The 19,398-nt window shown below is 41.8% G+C and overlaps 2 protein-coding genes and 1 long non-coding RNA gene across 4 annotated transcripts in view; 1 reads left to right on the top strand and 2 right to left on the bottom strand.

Moving 5' to 3' along the window:
- The window catches only part of LOC134826500 (uncharacterized), a 95,580-nt gene that overhangs the window by 45,156 nt on the left and 31,026 nt on the right, over positions 1–19,398 (top strand). The gene's annotated exons all lie outside the window — the stretch shown is intronic.
- On the bottom strand, positions 3,313–6,752 carry LOC134826498 (zinc finger protein 239-like). Its single transcript, XM_063838881.1, has 6 exons — positions 6,743–6,752; positions 6,201–6,426; positions 4,921–5,048; positions 4,732–4,810; positions 4,293–4,416; positions 3,313–3,755 (listed from the first exon to the last, which is right to left on the bottom strand). Exons 2-6 carry the CDS (start codon positions 6,423–6,425, stop codon positions 3,394–3,396), a joined length of 918 nt encoding a protein of 305 aa, XP_063694951.1. The 5' UTR covers position 6,426; positions 6,743–6,752; the 3' UTR covers positions 3,313–3,393.
- LOC134826494 (regulator of nonsense transcripts 1-like) lies at positions 7,309–18,867 on the bottom strand. 2 transcript variants are annotated; one of them, XM_063838874.1, is made up of 18 exons: positions 18,843–18,867; positions 16,528–16,775; positions 16,254–16,406; positions 15,805–16,050; positions 15,517–15,672; positions 15,216–15,414; positions 14,856–15,037; positions 14,397–14,604; positions 13,999–14,210; positions 11,712–11,843; positions 11,276–11,419; positions 10,753–10,881; positions 10,392–10,551; positions 9,718–9,917; positions 9,179–9,541; positions 8,748–8,999; positions 8,517–8,626; positions 7,309–8,215 (listed from the first exon to the last, which is right to left on the bottom strand). In XM_063838874.1, the coding sequence occupies exons 1-18, from the start codon at positions 18,853–18,855 to the stop codon at positions 8,125–8,127; spliced, it is 3,198 nt and encodes a 1,065-aa protein (XP_063694944.1). In that variant the 5' UTR covers positions 18,856–18,867; the 3' UTR covers positions 7,309–8,124. The 2 variants fall into 2 exon arrangements, with proteins under 2 accessions (XP_063694944.1, XP_063694945.1); XM_063838875.1 differs by lacking the exons at positions 16,254–16,406; positions 16,528–16,775; positions 18,843–18,867 and adding an exon at positions 16,148–16,165.

Below are 19,398 nucleotides of genomic sequence, written 5' to 3'. Positions count from 1 at the left end.
TGCTTAGCATATCTCATTTTTAAGTTCCTTTTTCAGCAGTCTTCCATATCATACAGGCATATAAACAGATTCACCTCCTTTATCTCTAAATATAATCTCCCCTCCCCCCCCCCCCCCAGAACACTAGTAATGCTTGAGCACTCTGCACTAGTAATGCACATGGTAATGCTGATTTTTTGCTTAGCATATCTCATTTTTAAGTTCCTTTTTCAGCAGTCTTCCATATCATACTGGCATATAAACAGATTCACCTCCTTTATCTCTAAATATAATCTTGAACCTGGGCTCTACAGAATTATAATTAGAATTAGAATTAAATTTACACAGCAATACAATAATAATAGTAAATAATTTAGCGATAGATACGGGTTATCTTATGTCCATCTCAGCATTTACAATTTACATTGAGTCATAAATTAGAATTATGTGGGGCACAGAGTCACTGAGGGACAGGTATCTTTGGGCCCGAAGTTCTAAGACCCAAAGTTGCAGGTGATAGAGGTCCTGGGGCTGACAATAATTGGGGAAAGAGGTTGGTGGACATTCGATAACCTGTAGAGCCCAGGTTCAAGATTATATCTAGAGATAAAGGAGGTGAATCTGTTTATATGCCAGTATGATAGGGAAGACTGCTGATAAAGGAACTTTAAAATGAGCTATGTTAAGCAAAAAATCAGCATTACCATGTGCATTACCTGTGCTCCAGCATTACTAGTGATCTGGGGGGGGGGGGGCAATATTTCGGGGCAGTAGGGCTGAAAACTTACAACCTTGCTTGCTGAACATAATTACCTTAAAAGTAGCGAAACCAACGAAATATTGCTAAATCTAGAGATATTGACTTTATTGCTGGACTGAAGTCCCTCATTACGCCTACAGTTGAACAGAAACGAAATGACTAAACTTGAAGTAATAATGAATCTCAAAGAGACGGATGGACAATGAACAGGCAGATGATTTAGAGGTTAGAAACCTGATTGATGATACTAACGAAGAGCCAATTTAAGCCAAGAGTACGAATGCCCTTGTCTCTGAGGCCCAAAGTCACTGTGATTTGCGGCTCATGATCGATAAGGCCCACTGTCACTCAGGTGTGTTGTTCTGGGGCACATCACCTGAGCTACAAATGGATCAGAAGTTTCACTCAACGTTCAATACTGGTTTAAGATGTCTAACTAACCGTTGAAAAGATGAATGTGAGTCAAGAGTCCAAGTAATTATCAAATATTTATCTCGGCCACTGCCCAGTTCCTGACATTTCAGGGTTTGAGACCCCTATTGCCTATGTCCTAGGTGCTGAAGGATTGTATCAAAACCATACAATAGCATATATAAAGCCCCATCGATAGCCACAAACCGCATCTTGAAAATTGCAACGTGAAAATTTGCAACAAAAAGACAAAACGAATTACCAAATTTGTATTGGTGAAGCCAAAATTACCGATTTTTGCTAATATCTCTACAAATAAGCATTTTAGAGCATACAATGATTCATAAGTCTTATATAAATGTGCTCATTGCGAATACTTTCCAATATCGGAGAAGTTTCTACGACCTTTCTAGCTCCAGATGTAAAAATAATCCGGTAATTCCAGCTGCGATGAGCCAAAAAACAGTTTTTCGTGAATATCTTTAAAACTAGGCACTTGAGACCTTATATTGCTTCATAACTTGTATATAAATAAGGGTATTGCGGTTATTTTAAGCCAATATTCAAGTCTCTAAGTCTTTTAGAAGCCGAGATACAAAAATCCCAAATTTGCGCCTGAGGGCAATTTAGAAATTTCGCCCTGTAGGACTGGGACTACCGATACAAAATGGGTACCTAGATGATTTTGGTTTGGAATGACCTAATGAAAGACCCTGCGTGGTCAAAAATTGTGTACATTGAAGTGCACACTCAACTCCTCTCTGCTACTCTAGTATATATAAAAACAAACCTTTAAGAATATAAAAAATTCCCTAAACACTCAAAAATTTTTTACCCTTGGCCTTGTGGCTCCAAGTTAAGATCTAGACTGTTTATATTAACAATGTTTTTTCTCGCACCTCTGTCTCCACGGAGAGAAATCACTGTTACACAGGAAATACTACCTTGGTAACTATACCATCAGAGAGGACACCTTCCATCAAACCTTCTCTATCAGTAACATAGTGGGGTTCGCTAGAGCTACCAAGTATCTAGATTTCTATGAACCCCCTTAGTCTCTTTCTCTTAGCCTTAGCTGACGTAATTGTCCCTCTACCACAATCACCCTCCCCTCCCCAGTTCGTGTTCAGACTTGCAGCAGGTCCTGCTACCCAGCCAGTTCTAAGGGCTCAATAGTCCACTGGACGGCTCTCGTAGCTTGACTTAATGCCTGTCTCTCTCTCTCCCCCTCACCCCTCTTTTTCATCTTTGCTGATTGTGGAAGGGACAACCACGTTACCTACTACTCAGTTTCCTTTTATTTCTCATTGACATGATTCAGTGACTTCCCCAGCCCTCCATATCTTTAACATGATACCTCCCAGGACCATAGTATTCCATACCAGACATTTCTTTAACTCCTCGTTACAGCAAGACTAATACATCACGGAGAAGGAAAGAAATAAAGACAAGAATACGACAGCCATGGACTCCTACAAAAGACTAACAGAAGGAACATCCCGGTTTGATCCTTCTGAACTATGCATCTTATATCGGTATAGTATTGGTATCTATTTATTACCTATTGTTATTTTTTATCTTTGCTAGTTAATCGGGTTTTTGGGTACCGGGCCATCCTGGTTACCCTGCTATGGGCCGTTCCCCTGGCTTATGCAGGTCTAGTTTACCCATATATATACGTTGTATGACCCGCCGCGCAGCTCCCCTGTATCGTAGAGATGCTACACTTATTCATTATTGAAACAACCATGTCACATGTAGGTCACGACGTGATACAACTTGGCCCGAGGCAAAGTACTGCACTACTGACTACTGCGTAGTACGTATGACGTAGCGTGCGCCGGCCGGGTCAGTCAGTCGACAATGGACAACGACCTGAAGGGTTCAGGATTGGTGCTGTCAATCATTACTGGGCGACGCTCTCACGCTCAGCCTGTCATTCCGCCGAATCTCTATTCGGTTTATTATTTTTATGAACAGAATAGCCTGGGGTCCCCAGGTAAGGTCAATCAATGTTTACTTTTAGTGGACTTGAGGCCCGGACCGTTCAGTAATCAAATTCGGATGATAAAATCTACAGATGATTTTGGATTTGAAATATAAACGATAACAATAAAAGCAAAATTTACCAAATTGAAAATTAAAACATAAATATTAACATTTATTGATATCAATTGAAAATGAATAAACTGAAAACAGGCATCCGCCATTCACTTTCAAACAAACATTAATAATTTATAAAATTAAGCAAAATGTAAAGACACTATCACATCAAACAATAACTTCAATGCGACAGTTGGCAATAAAAAGTCCAATCCGGAGTCTGACTCACGAGTAAAAGCTAAATTGTTATTGAATGTCCGTCCTGCCACAATAAAAGCGCCATTAAAACATAGTTGAGTAGGGAGCACAGTTCTGTGATGGGTAGACGGAACTACAATAACAGGGTTTATAACTTTAGGAGGATGAGTTTGTGGAATGGATGGGGTGGTCCTCGCTCGTTTAGGTCTAGTGCGCTCACCGCGGTGAATGCGAGTGTGGACTTTCAGGTTAGCTCGCTGAGAGAAAGACTTCTGACAAACTTCACACTTGTAAATGCGTTCTCCTGCAGCAGAGTCAAGAGTTAAGTTAATAGATATACTTCACACTTGTAAATGCGTTCGCCTGCAGCAGAGTTAAGTTAATAGATTAATAGTTATATTGTAGGTTTACAACCTACCAGGACGCGCGCCGAGTTGGACTCGTCGACGGTCCTAATATATGGAAGTGGAACAGATATTTTACGAGTATCACCCGTTACTAACTAACTTAGAACCCACAAACGAGCGCCAAATAGCGAGTTCATGTCGATCTATCCCACTTCAAATAACGCCCGTTACACCCTAACAGTAACCCTAGCCAGTTTTTCATAGACTGGAGTGGGCCCACAACCCACTAATGACAGTGCGTGCCGAATGAAGGATATCTAGGATGACGAGGGTTATACTTATATACCTGTGTGAACTCGTACCGCGAAAATTGACCCCCTATGTAATTACACTGGGGTCAATTGTCGCGAAATCTAGGGCTTAGTACGACAATTGACCCCCCGACAAGGTTAGGGTTAGGGTTAGGGTTAGAAATACCCCACCCCGTTATTTACCTGTATGTACTCGAATGTGACACTGCAATGTTTCGAGTCTGCTGAAACCTTTCTCACACAGCTTGCATTTAAACCTCTTATCTTTTATGTGCACATCTCTGTTGTGTTGTAAAACATTGCTCAACTGAAATTAATAACACTATTTTAAATTCTAAAGAAAAACGACCTGCAAGTTTAACTAGAAGTAATAGTATACATACTCTGTATACATGTATCCAGAGTAATAAAGTAATACTAATACCATTTCGGACTTTATTTGGACGCTGGAGTGTGGAGGCCCTAACGTTCATTTTCATTGTTTATGTCCAATAAAATAAAATACGACAAGATAGTTAATTTTAATGTCCGTTCAATATTATGTCCGTCCACGCAATGTCCGGTCAAATAACGTCCGATAAGGTAAAAAGAACTTAGCTGTACAGTGTCCAAAGTAACTTACCTGGGTAAAAGTTTTGCCACACTCCGTGCATTGATAGGGTCGCTCACCTGTGTGTACCCGAGTATGTGTCTTTAAAGAGCTGAAATTGTGGAGTTATAGAGTGAGTTAGTTAGTTAACTTATAAGTAAGAAAAGTCTGACTAGTAGTTAGACATTACCGGCTCCCAAGTTTGCCAGCACTGTGAGGTACCTGCTGCGAGTGAAGAGTTTGCTGCAGTAGGAGCAGGAGAACAACTTGTGTTTGTGGATATCTCGGAAGTGGGAGTAAAGTTCGCTCCGAGACTGGAACATCACTCCGCAGGAGCTACATGCAAACATCTGAAGTATTGCCACTTTTCAGATCAAAGCGTTTAGTAATAGTATAGGCAAACATCTGAAGTATTGCCATTTTTAGTTCAAAGCGTTTAGTATAGCAAAACATCTGAAGTATTGCCACTTTTAGTTCAAAGCGTTTAGTATAGCAAAACATCTGAAGTATTGCCACTTTTTAGATCAAAGCGTTTAGTAATAGTATAGGGGAGTATAGCAAAACATCTGAAGTATTGCCACTTTTAGTTCAAAGCGTTTAGTAATAGTATAGCAAAACATCTGAAGTATTGCCACTTTTCAGTTCAAAGCGTTTAGTATAGCAAAACATCTGAAGTATTGCCACTTTCAGTTCAAAGCGTTTAGTATAGCAAAACATCTGAAGTATTGCCACTTTCAGTTCAAAGCGTTTAGTATAGCAAAACATCTGAAGTATTGCCACTTTTAGTTCAAAGCGTTTAGTATAGCAAAACATCTGAAGTATTGCCACTTTTAAGTTCAAAGCGTTTAGTATAGCAAAACATCTAAAGTATTGCCACTTTTCAGTTCAAAGCGTTTAGTATAGCAAAACATCTGAAGTATTGCCACTTTTCAGTTCAAAGCGTTTAGTATAGTAAAACATCTGAAGTATTGCCACTTTTCAGTTCAAAGCGTTTACTATAGCAAAACATCTGAAGTATTGCCACTTTCAGTTCAAAGCGTTTAGTATAGCAAAACATCTGAAGTATTGCCACTTTTAGTTCAAAGCGTTTAGTATAGCAAAACATCTGAAGTATTGCCACTTTCAGTTCAAAGCGTTTAGTATAGCAAAACATCTGAAGTATTGCCACTTTCAGTTCAAAGCGTTTAGTATAGCAAAACGACCACACACAAATTCAGAATTGCAACTGACAGCAGACAGGAGCTTCTACTTGAAGCTCAAGTACTAGTAGAACTAGATCAGTTCATAATTATAATTATTCCGCGAAATTTTTGTTATGTTTCGGACGGAAGTATTTACAAATATAGTTGTGGCGATTATCATTTCCCAGTAATATATTTCCTAGTATCAAGCAAGACGCAGCAAAACCGTTCAAAAATATAAATCGTTTCGACAAGAACTCGACATCGAGGAAGCAATAACTATTTGGATCTGTCCAGAAATAGGTTCGTCGAGACGTTTACCTTAGCAATGCTGGATGAGCAGAGAAATGAAGGATTTGGCTCACGGCCAGCATTAGAAGTTAAACAAAGCTTCTTCCTGGGAGAACTCCCAAAACACAGCGTACTCGTTTCCCCGTTCTCTGAACTTGTAGAACTATCAGTAGAGCTTGTTGTATGGCGACTTGGCGGAGGGGGTCTAAACGAGGGAGTAGGGGTCTTGAGGGATAACAAGTCTTCTATGTTCATTCTGAAAGTAAGAAAAAGCTTGAGTATTGAGTATCCTGAAAGTGAAAGTAAGTACTAGCACTAGTAGCAATTTAGGAAGATTCGCAGGATGAGGAAGTGCCGGAATTCATTTTATCGTGACCCCGGGTCTGAGTGTTGAGCACGACGACTTCAAATATGGTGAACTAAATTATTCAATTGTGTCGGAAAAAAGAATTAGAAACAGTTCGGGAAATGTTGACACACGGTTATATCATCGCATATTAAAATTAGTGCAACCAAAGCCCAAACAAACGCAATCAAAACCACGCTAAAAAATACCATAAATTCTAGAAGACCTGTTACAGGGAGTCCGGTTTAAATAGTGAGCATTGCCGTGTCACGTGTTACTATGGTTACACTACCATGCATTGCCGTGTCACGTGACCGTCGCTGATCTGCGGAGTTGGGCACAGGTGGAACTGTAGTGCTCTCACAGTCAGACAGAAACCATTTCACCAATCACCGCTCCTCAATTAGCACTTCTGGTACCCTCTAAAAATGATTAGAAATCATAACAGCCAACAAGAGTTAGCAGGTTGAAAAGGTCGCACATCTGCCGCCTGCATGGACAATGTGCTAAAATATCGCTTTTCTTTAATTGCCAGCTGCTTTCAAAGACTGAGTACTCATTGAGCTGGCCCAGTTGTGAGTTAGGGCTATTGTTATAGTTAAATAAGTGGGTGGCAGGTCGGGGGCGCGTGACTGGAACATGTTGGAAAGGTGTCCAGGCAAACAATGCACTTAGAAACAAACTAGTGTGGTCGGATAGACAACACGTGCTCAGTTACCATCCAGTAAACAGTTAACAGGCGTCACTTAACAGCCTGGCAAGGCACTAATCTTCTAAACAAATAAAACAATGTTCTTCAAAAAATAATCGATCTCATGAGTTGGACCCAGGACAATGTTGAAAACTTGTCGCTTGAGCGGTCGTAGTAGTAGTACAACAATGTGGTAAAACAATTTCAAAGCTAATCATGCATTAAGACATTAACTCTTTACGGCGTGGGACAAGACCGTGATTATTTCATTATCTCCACAATAAAGTAAAATGTTCTAGCGTGTTTTACCCTACAGCCTATAGTATAGGCTAGTACACAGGCACTAGGCGTTAATAAATTACATTTCTGTCTCTGTGATCAAATCTACAGTTTTTGCTACAGTGAAAAGAATGGTGTTTTTTTCTTAAAATGACATCGAAACCCAGCACGATGTATATTTATACCCGCATTATTAAATATGCTAGAACCATCAAACACCAAACTTTTCGGAGGAAAAAAGTTTTGTTTTAAAAACCACCGCCCGAGGACCAACTCCAAAAGACGACTTCAAAAGAGACTCGGAGAGAATAATTCTGCTTTCTTCACATCGCAATAAATCACTGATCTTCTTTTCATCTTGGGATATTTCATCGCTCTTCAGTGAATCGACTTCTTTCATCGTCACGTGACATGTTGTTGGAGTCACGTGACACCCACGTGCGTTCCCATGGAAACACACGTGCGCAAGGGGTGTGCGCGAGCACGTGTCGTCACGACAACGTCACACGCTGCGCGCATCTCGCACAAGGCGAGGAGGCACCCGTGGTAGCGACAATGTGTCGGGGATTGTCTCTTGAAAAAGAAGTATCAGGGGTGATCGTTGCGTATGCTAGTTTGCATAAGTCTCACTTCTCGCGCTAAACGAAACCAGGTCTGTCAGCTTGAAATGTGGAGTCCTGAGACAGCAACCCATCTCCCGGCTGGGACTTGAACTCCTCCAGCACATACCTGGAAACATACCTTCATTAGAAAACATACCTTCATTAGAAAACATACCTTCATTAGAAAACATACCTTCATTAGATAACATACCTTCATTAGAAAACATACCTTCATTAGAAAACATACCTTCATTAGAAAACATACCTTCATTAGAAAACATACCTTCATTAGATAACGACACATTACAAATTCTAACTAAAATAAAAAACTTGCATTTACTAAATTGATCAAACACTATTACGACTCGCTTCAAACAATAGTCTAGAAACTTCTCCCGCAAAGGAATGTGAAACTAAAGGTAACTGACGTGTCCTGAGATAGCTCCAGTTGAGAAAGAGGTTGAGACATGCTCTGTTGAGACATCAACGGCTGTGTCAGGGGGGCGGAGCCTGTGTACCCTCCGTAGCCACTGTACACCTGTCATATTTAACAAGTTACATAACCAGTTACTTAGCTAATAAACTTTCTCAGAAACTCTGGGAAACATCTTGGAACTAGCAGCACAAATTAGATGTTCAAATTAGATGTTCAAACTGACCTGATTCATTTCACTGTTGAAAGTGGTGTTCTTGTTCCTCCTGTTAGTTCCCGGGTAGTAGTTCCTATGAGGTGGAGGCGGTGCTGCCATGAACATACCCACTGGTATGGGTACGTTAGTGGGTAGAGACGGGTTCGGAGCACTGTTAATATAGCCCATCTGATCGTGCGGCTTGTAGTAGTCGTCCCTGTACATGTCGATACCGGGCGCCGCGCCCGGCATGCGTTCGTACGTGGCACTGGACATGAACACCTGGGACATGTTGCTGTGATCAACAAGTATTCAAATCGAGTTTAACTTTGCGCGAGCAATACAATTACACATTAAGCGCTGAGATAGACCTTTAAACATTTTTTAATATGTAATATGTAAGGATTATCATTCTGATTTAATTAAGAAAGATGTATATTGTATAATGAGGATGCTCTAACCTCTCTAGCGTCGTACATTGCTGTTCTCATGAAACTAGCCCCGGGGTTTTCCTTGTTTATCAGAGGTTTCTTAGGCTTGCTGAAACTCATTAAACAGCTCTTAAGGTTGTTGAGAGGGCCCTCTACTAGCAGATCAGCATCTTTGAAGTGACCCAGAAGTCGGTGCCACAGAGCTTGCTTTGCTAGAACCTTGGGGTTACCAATGATGATGACGCCATGCTTAGCACGAGTCAACGCCACGTTCAAACGACGAGGATCGTTCAGGAAACCAATACCTTGATGCTCGTTCGCTCGGACACAACTCAGAATGATGAAATCTTTCTCACGACCCTGGAACGCGTCCACACTTGCTACCTCCAGTTCCTGAAATTAAACATAATTTTAAACAAGTTTCATAACGTGAATTGTTGCTGATATCTGGAATATAGAGGGTTTCTAAATCTAATATCTCCCAGCTAATGACCTGATAAAGATTAGCGTGCATGCTGCCGTGGTACTGACCTGATAAAGATTAGCGTGCATGCTGCCATGGTACTGACCTGATAAAGATTAGCGTGCATGCTGCCATGGTACTGCATGTACTGGACCACGTAGGCTCTCTGTCCCTCGTAGGGGGTTATCACACCGATCTGATCGGGCTTCACTCCGCACTTCATTAGTCTCGTCACTATCTTCTCCACGTTTGCTGCTTCAGTTCGGTTCAGGTAGGAGGTTCCAGACGACGATATCTCTTCTTGACCTGAACATTTTCAAATTTAAATTTAGATCACACCTTATATTAGTATACAATACACAACCAATGATAATGACTACTGTGGATATATCAGGGTGTCTCCTGTAGTAACTACTAGTCTTCATGGAACTAACGAACTGAACGATCACAAATGGAGCTGGATGGCAGCACTTGTTACTGGACAATCCTCTGTGGTTAATCTCAGCAAAAACTCCTTCCAAGTTTACATCTACGGCTTCCACGGCCGAGTAGGCAAAGTTATACCCTTTAGTACTACTTTTGGTAAGTTATTTGACGTTCACTGGATGGCTTTTGGGTACATGTGTTAGGCACGCGGCGTAGCAGAATATGGAGACAAAGGGACAGTAGCTACAATTTAATTACACCGACATTATTGATGATCGATTGTTTGAATCCTGAAGTTAGTCTTATTTGTCAAACTATTTAACTAGGGGGGGGGGGGGGTCATGAGTATTTTACCGGTAGTAACCCAGAAGAACATGGGCTTATCCGGAATGGGCCAAGGGAAGTCGATGTTGCTGGGGCCGCGCTCAGCGTTCGTTACTCCGTTCTGTAGAGTACCGTCGTAGAAAATATCACTGGGAAATTGGGACAGAGAGGGGTGCATTCTGTACTGGACCTGAGGGAGGGAGGGGTTACTCAGACTTGTTAGTTTTAACAGCGCCTTACCTTTACATATGTACAGTCTTTCAAATATCTAGTCTCAACCATATTTCTTAGTTTTTCAATTAACTCTAGTAGCAGGGAATACTGCTACTGGAGTAATTGGGGAAATGTCTTTTAATCTCAACACGGTATGTACAATTGACCACTAACAAACCTGCAGACGGATAGGCCGTATACCCAGAATAATGAGTCGTTCAAAGAGGGACTGGGCGAGACCAGCCCTAGCTGCTTTCTTGCACATAACAACTGGGCCTAGCTGACAGTGATCACCAACCAATATCACCTGGTAACAGCAGGGTTTAACTCTTAGTAAAACATGTTACCTAGGTAACAATATCACCTGGTAACAGCAGGGTTGTTACCTAGGTAACAGATAACAGCAGGGTTTAACTCTTAGTAAACACTGTTATTTGTCACTAAAGCCTGGAAACCTATTTTGTGAAGCTTTTCTAAAGCAAATCAAACAATTTGAGGTATGCAAGTAACAAGAAGGTTTAAACTAAGTCATGACAGTATGTTACATACGTAACTATGTCAGTATCTGTTACCTAGGCCTAGGTATCTATGCCAGTATGTCAGTATCTGTTACCTAGGTAACTATGTCAGTATCTGTTACCTAGGTAACTATGTCAGTATCTGTTACCTAGGTAACTATGCCAGTATGTCAGTATCTGTACCTGTTTAGCTCCCAGTACAATAGGAACCATACACTCCGGCTCGGTAGCCTGGGTGCTCTCGTCTATCAGGATAGTCCGGAACCGGAGTTTGGAGAGTCTCGGATCTCCGGCACCCACACACGTGCAACAGATTACATCCGCGTTCTGAGGAGGAGAGGGTGTTAATGTGCTCACTGGGGGCGGGGGAGGGGGCTACACTACACTGGGGGGGGGGGGGGGGGGGCCGGGGGGGTACACTACACTAAGGGGGGGGGGGGGGGGGGTACACTGCACTAGTCAGAGTCAGGAGGGCCAGGGGCTACACTACACTGGTCAGGGTCGGGAGAATTGAGGAAAGGAAATCACAAGACCTAGAAAGTCCTGGCGTGAAATTTAACTCCCATGTCCTCATTGTGGGTATAGTGACGTGGTAAGAGGTTGAAGTAATTAAACTCACCTGGAGTAGTTCTCTCTCGGCCTGTTTACGGAGTGTCCGGTATCTTTTCTCATCAGCACTGGACAGTTCACCCTGGTCTTCCTTCAGAGTCTGCAGCTTCTCCAACTCGCCGTAACCTTCCAGAGCTTTCACCTGGGACACGTGACACGGTGAGCACGTGACACGGTAAGCACGTGACACGGTGAGCATCACGTGACACGGTGAGCACCACGTGACACGGTGAGCATCCGTGATGCATGGTTTCAATTTGGGGGAGGGTTTTTCACGTACACAAGCAAATGCTTTAAAGTGAAATTATAAAGTTTATAATAGTCGAGAGCAGAGGTTGAATAGAGATTTAGTACAAAGCAAACAAGATAAATTGTGCAACAACTCGGTAAAACTAATTATATTTGGCGAAAACTAATTATAATTGGCGAATATATAAATATGCGATAACTTAATGATAACTTTGAAAAAAACTTTAAACGATGTGATTTATCACATAACACAATCATCACACTTAAAAAAACACAATATATTTGTGAGATTTACAATGGGTCCGATCCAGTTTGTGTATTGTAAATGTAGTTTTAGTTTTGCGATTTGGTAAAGCAACGAAATCACACCCCCTCTCAATTACCAGTTTGGTATCAAATCATAGGGATAAAACAACTAATAAACATAATATTATAGACAATCCTCACAAAGACAAATTCTTAAAAACAATCGATCTGACATACATTGTGACATTATGGGTCTAGCAAAAAATGGTTATAAATTATCTAAAACAATCAAAACTACAATAGTAAGCATGCATCAAATACAAATGAGGGGTTGCCCCCTCCCAAATTAACTCTTATTAAAACAATGGTGGGTGTTCATTGCTCAAATACTGAATAAACTGAAACAATGTGGAGCTAGTAAGGCGTGTTTGTGCAGCAATTAACAATGCCCTGAAGACTACTGTGCGCGGCGCTGTTGCACGTGTTGTCACGGAAGTGTCTGGTGAGAAGGTCAAACTCTGCGAACTTAGAACCACAGTGCAAGCAGGAGAAGAGCTCTTTATTGAGAAGGGGTGCATCACCAGGACAACCAACACGAGGCTGATAAGTGTACTGGTTAGGTGCAATGTGCGTCATGTTGTTTGAAGGATACTGATAACAATCCAGATTGTAGTACTGAGTGGGAGGGAGAGACATAACGAGGGGAGGTCTGATGTAAGTGGGGGGTTGGGGGTAGAAGTGGGGAGGCGGGCCACTCCCTTTACAGTGGGGAGGTGGTGGAACACGTGCATCACCAGGACAACCAACACGTGACCTAGCAGGTATCTGCAGGTCTATAGGCAGGGGGGTGTTAGTCTGAGTAGTAGCTAAGTTTGTTGGAGTGTTGAGACTGCTGGCACCTCTTGGAGAATTAGCTTCCCCACCACTCTCTTGCACTGATATTTTAGTAGGTTTGTAGGATTGCAATACTGCCTTCATGCAGGCTAATTTCGTATTCTTAACTTGAACCTCTTCAGATTGCCTAATTTCAGCTTCTCCGCACTGAGACTTAAGAAGGTGTACTTTAAGATGTTGCGCTGAAACGTGCACGTGGGCGCAGACTGGACACGTGTGTTGTATACAAGCTATCATTCCTGCCACGTGCACAGGGGAGGGTTTCTTAGCCAACAGAACGGACTTTATGTGATGTACAGCTGAGTTTTGAGATAGGAATATCTGAGCACAGTAAAGACATTTGCAGGATCTGATGGAGTTACTGTGCTTGGTGGCAAGATGCTGGGACAGGTCCGTTAGGGAGGAGCTCACTTCGCTACACTCCGAGCACTGGAGCTTACTGTGGTCAACACCGAGTTTACGGTGCCGCTTTCTGGAGCCTTCTGATTTGGTCTTCTTCCAAACCGAGGAAGTATTTCCAGTGTTTTCTTCTGTAAATTGTTCCGCAAGGAAGTTTGATTTACTAACTGTTTTAGTTGCATTGCCACTAGATAAAATACCAGAAGTGTAACCGGATTGTGAGAGGAAGTGGTTAGAAGGGCGGGGTACATTTCCTACCACTACCTGGTTCGGAGGGCGGGGTACATTTCCTACCACTAGAACGGCTTGCTGGGACGAAATGTTAGGAATGCTGTAGGACGGAGAAGATGACACAACAACGAACTGGCCTGTAGAATCAGCCATAAAGCAGCACTCAGCAGTGAGGAACTCCCCGCTCCGGCCATAAACTAGCTAAAACAGAGAAGGTTAAGTTTATAGCACTCCGAATAAATGTAATAAACAAATACAACAAGACAGTGTACACTAACCTGTCTGTGAAGAGAGAGGAAGGCAACAGGAGAGTCGATAGCCTCCCTGCTCTTAGCACAAAGTCTCACCACCTTGAGACCCGTTCTGTGCACTTTCTCTGTGAGCTGATCTACAGCCGTGTTGGAAGGAGCGCACATCAGTACTCTGCCGCCCCTCTCCCGGTCTCCTCTACACAGGTGGTACACTATAGTTGCTGACGTTACCGTCTTACCTGCGGGGAGGACACATATTCACATATTGTTATTGTTACCATCAACTAAAAACTTAAATCACCAAAATAAAAGAAGTTTACAGTATAAAGAGATGTTTTTTGGGAATTTTCGAAACGACAACTATGTCTTCCAAGTTTACAAAACAAATATCTACGAATTGTTTTCAATTTCCATAACAACAGTACCTGTTCCAGGAGGACCCTGGATCAGAGAGAGAGGTTTTGGGAGGACTTGTCTGACAGCGTACACTTGAGAGTGGTTAAGTTCGGGCAGTCCGGGCACTGTGTACCTCTTAGGATTAGTGCTCTTTATACTCTGCTCGCTCTCTATTTCGTGTCCTAGAAGTCGGTGGTACAGGAACCCACTCACACTTGTCTCGTCCACCGCAAACGTCTGAAAATGCATTGCATTATATTACGAAATTTCCTTGTGCCTATAATATGTGTATAATATGTGTATAATATGTGTATAATATGTGTATAATATGTGTATAATATGTGTATTATATGTGTTTAATATGTGTATAATATGTGTATAATATGTGTATTGTGTATAATATGTGTACAATATGTGTATAATATGTAGTATCACAGGAACTGAAGAACCCAGTTGTCATAAATGTATCCTAATAGACAATAACATACCTTGAGAGAAGTTAGCATCCTGTCAAAGCTAGTTGGTTTCCAAACAAAATCAACGCTGAAGTTCCGAGTACATTCAGTCGGCACGTCAGTCATCCCCTTCAACTCCAAACCAACTTCTTCACCAAAAGAGTTTGGAATCTTGATCACGTGACCTTCGTCAGTCCATGGCTTCCTGAGGTCACCTGAACAAACAGAGATTTCAACTACTATATCTGTCCATTTTCAGTTCTATCTTACACTTCCATCTCAATACTAACAATGACTAAACTTAAAACCAGAAATAACAAAACTTACCGCAGTATCTGAGTCTAAGCTCGTCTCCTTGCTTTAATTACTTAATTACCCTAATTACTTAATTACCGCAGTATCGTAGTCTAAGCTCGTCTCCTTGCATGATTCTCATTTCGCCGTCTTGTTTAGGAAGGGAGAAGTAAGCTATCCACCTCTTGTTGAGACCTCTGTCCCACCGGATCACAATGTTATCCTGACTCTGAGACTCCTTCAGCTTCCGGTCGTAGTCAGCTTCCATCTTAACCAGAGGGGCGAACACGTTCTGGTACTGAAAAACATTTTACTAAATTTAGAAAAATAGCAAGTACACCTATTAAATGTGGTTTGAGTGAAATTTCGCTGAAGTGGCATAATTTATTTATTTTCACACCTGGTAAGCATCCTCATATCTGAGCATGACAGCCTGAGGGTCTTCATCAATCCCAGGTTTATCAAGGTCCTCAACTGTCTTTCCTGGATCCTCTTTCCACATTTCCTCCAACTTGTTGATCTGTGCAGCAGTTATCTGACGAACCCTCAGTTGCTCCTGATATACGGATAATTAGATTTGATTAATGTTGATAAATCTAAAGTTGACAATTAGATTTTAGGTTTCAGTGGAGTAAACAATATTCATAATAAATCTCACAGTGTATTTTTACTAAAAGGTTACACTAACCTGCTCAGTAGGTATCTTGACGAGCCAAGGAAGGAAGGATCTGTCGTTGATAAGAGGCTGCCACTGACTCTGGTCCCAGTTCATGTCCTTCAGAGAGGTCTGAGCGGCGCAGGGCTGTCGGCACAGCAGAACTACAACACTGTCAGCTTTAGCTGGGATAAACCCGAGCAAGAACACGTTCCTACACCCACAGTTGTAGCACTCCAAGATGGTCTCACCAAGGGGTCCGTCCATGTGGAGGGTTACCTGGGATAGGACCCAGTTTCAGGTTATGTTTGTTAAGGGGGCCGGGGGTGTAGTATGTTTGCTCCAACCCCCCCCCCCCCACCCTTGTGTAACTAACCTCCTTGTGTTTGCTCCTGACCCCCCCCCCCCCCCCACCCACCCTTGTGTATCTAACCTCCTTGTGTTTGCTCCTGACCCCCCCCACCCACCCTTGTGTAACTAACCTCCTTGTGTTTGCTCCTGACGAGATGGTTGATGATATGAGATCCACTGGTGGAGCCCCGGCCGTTACAGAACCATTTCTTGCACGTGTTACAAAGCACGACACTCGCTGGATCGTGTATGTTACAGTAGCTGCAAGCGTGTTGTGGTAACTCCTGAACGGCAGTTTGTTTAGCACGGCAAAACTTTTGTATTCCAACAAATCACATGCAATGAATATAGAGGAACGCGGAGCTGACATTATGCCAGAAATTTAGTGAGATCATCAAAACAAACCTTCATCATCGTAGTTTCATCCTCATCTCGCTCGTCGAAAGCCAGTGTGCCGATACCATTGACCGCATCCTTGAGCCCGACTTTGTCTACAGTAGCATCAGACTGAGACGGCTGACTCTGGGTCTGGCTTGGGAGGGTGAAGTCAGTGAACCCTCCGAACTCGCTGGCCTGTGTGTCAGCTCCGTAATCATGTTCCTCTGCATCGAAGAATGTGAGAGTCTGTGATGACGGCCCGTAACTTTCTACACCTGAAATATAGCTGTAATTAGAGTCTGAAACATATCACATCTGATGGACGTGCCATGCATGTAGTATCGGCCCGTAATTTCAACTGATCGAAATGTGAGCGCGCTGTACTTTGCACACCACCGAACCCGAAAGCGCAGCGTTTCAGCAGTGCAAAAGCACAGAATCTTCCAGCGAATTGCTGCGCGTTAACCGCGCACGTGTCTTGGCTCCACTACGTAGCGAAGTCATCTCATGCTTAAACAGAGGTAAAAAGAAAACTCTAGACAAACGCTAATAGCTTCACATTATTTTCTTTATTAACTAATTCTTAAAACCAAATACAAACGACAATAATAACCATGTACGGAAAAAGGTTTTTGTAAAACAGCCTATAACTATAAACTGCTAATAAGAGTTCAGAAAATTTAGATAAATAAATGACTATACTTAGTTATAATTGCAATACATGTTCTTAATATTTGAAACTGATAAAGCTAGTATTTACTGTATTACACCCCTTACAACAGGTATCATTGCAGGAAACAGCTTTTAAAATACGAGGATTCAACAGTGGCAACTACTGAAATTGTAAACAAGTAAAACTTGATAAATAATTTGTAGTCAAATGCATCTATCTGTTGGATATTTTATTAGGCGTTTTGTAATGCCTCCGGGTAGTGCTCCTCAATCTTAATATTAGTACATATATTGCAGTGTAAGGCTTGATTAGTCCATTTAAACTTGCATTTGAATGTTAAAATAGCTCCTTTATAGCTAACAACTTAAGTCTGAGTTATGTAGTTCCAGTGGTAACGTTACACTATGTAGTTCCAGTGGTAACGTTACGCCCCACTATGTAGTTCCAGTGGTAACGTTACGCCCCACTACCTAGTTCCAGTGGTAACGTTACGCCCCACTATGTAGTTCCAGTGGTAACGTTACGCCCCACTATGTAGTTCCAGTGGTAACGTTACGCCCCACTACCTAGTTCCAGTGGTAACGTTACGCCCCACTATGTAGTTCCAGTGGTAACGTTACGCCCCACTATGTAGTTCCAGTGGTAACGTTACGCCCCACTACCTAGTTCCAGTGGTAACGTTACGCCCCACTATGTAGTTCCAGTGGTAACGTTACGCCCCACTATGTAGTTCCAGTGGTAACGTTACGCCACACTATGTAGTTCCAGTGGTAACGTTACGCCCCACTATGTAGTTCCAGTGGTAACGTTACGCCCCACTATGTAGTTCCAGTGGTAACGTTACGCCCCACTATCTAGTTCCAGTGGTAACGTTACGCCCCACTATGTAGTTCCAGTGGTAACGTTACGCCCCACTATGTAGTTCCAGTGGTAACGTTACGCCCCACTATCTAGTTCCAGTGGTAACGTTACGCCCCACTATCTAGTTCCAGTGGTAACGTTACGCCCCACTATCTAGTTCCAGTGGTAACGTTACGCCCCACTATGTAGTTCCAGTGGTAACGTTACACCCCACTATCTAGTTCCAGTGGTAACGTTACACTATGTAGTTATTTATACTAGTATAGTAGTAGTACTACTACAACGGTACAGTGCAGAATTATGTGTACAGCAGGATTCAAGGGTAACAGACTACACCTTATAACTGACTCGGCTTAAATCTACATTACGAACAACTTGCAACTATAAATTGAGAGACTGCACCTTATTAGAGGTATCTATCAAAGGTGTCCATTCTATAATTCTTCTTTAAAGGTGAATTTTTAAAAAGTTTTTATTAAAGTTCTAGTATATAGTAGTAGTAGTTGTCTATTTTACCATTTCCAGCGTCTATATCATTGTAAGGAGTATATAAAGTGCTGTGTTAATGTTAAAGATCCAAGTACGTTTACATGGGAACTCTTTCGAGTATAAATATAAGAAAAGTAACTCTAACTAACGTGTTCATTTTGAACCCAGCTATTAACAAATGATCTACTAGTCACACCTAATCTACTAGTCACACCTAATCTACTAGTCACACCTAATCTACTAGTCACACCTAAGCTCTTATTACAATAAAAAGCGATTTACATAATTTAAGAATGTATTTGTTTATAAAACAACTCACCGGCACTTGTCATCTTTACATACTCCTATAAAAGTAAAAGGGTTAATTTATTACACTACATTACACAGGGTTGTATAAATCGCTGTTATTCCAATAATGATAACATGTTGAATTTATATTGAATTTATTTTGAATTGTATCGCACATAAACAGGGTTGGAATAATTCGATTATCCGGAATATTGCGCAATTTTAAGGATATTATTCGAGAAGTAAACCAAGAAAATTGAGTAGTGTTCTTGATGGGCAGTAGTGTGTAAGGTGCGAGGCAACCAGTAAACAGGTTTAGAAGTTGGCATTTCATCCACATCTGTTATGTGTTCTGTTAGTTCACACTTAGGGGGGGGGGGGGGGGGGGGGGGCAACGCCCTAAAAAGCCCTGATTTCTAGGGCCCTTTTTAGATTTTCGATGCGTCTAAGGCCTTTTAGGACCCTAGAATTAACTTCAGTTTTATCAAGTCTAATATATGCCAGATACTTTAATGATATTAACGAAACTAATTGTACTGTAAATATCAAATATTGCTATGTATTATATTGTATATCACTAGATAGGG

The sequence above is a fragment of the Bolinopsis microptera genome, chromosome 2 (assembly GCF_026151205.1).
Source record: "Bolinopsis microptera isolate Bmic1 chromosome 2, MBARI_Bmic_1.0, whole genome shotgun sequence".
NCBI classification, from domain to species: Eukaryota; Metazoa; Ctenophora; class Tentaculata; order Lobata; family Bolinopsidae; genus Bolinopsis; species Bolinopsis microptera.
This window is presented reverse-complemented; position numbering and strand designations above follow the sequence as displayed.

Bases quoted from the DNA above. Each gene is read 5' to 3' on its own strand.
- LOC134826494 (XM_063838874.1), bottom strand. The intron at 16,051-16,253 runs GTTAGTTACACA...GTCCTATCCCAG, and splicing joins TCAGGAGCAAACACAAGGAG to GTAACCCTCCACATGGACGG. The intron at 11,844-13,998 runs GTTAGTGTACAC...CACGTGTCCCAG, and splicing joins TCCTCTCTCTTCACAGACAG to GTGAAAGCTCTGGAAGGTTA.
- LOC134826498 (XM_063838881.1), bottom strand. From the start codon at position 6,425: ATGAACATAGAAGACTTGTTATCCCTCAAGACCCCTACTCCCTCGTTT. The intron at 5,049-6,200 runs GTAAACGTCTCG...GCAATACTTCAG, and splicing joins GCTCATCCAGCATTGCTAAG to ATGTTTGCATGTAGCTCCTG. The intron at 3,756-4,292 runs GTAAATAACGGG...ACTCTGCTGCAG, and splicing joins TCACATTCGAGTACATACAG to GAGAACGCATTTACAAGTGT.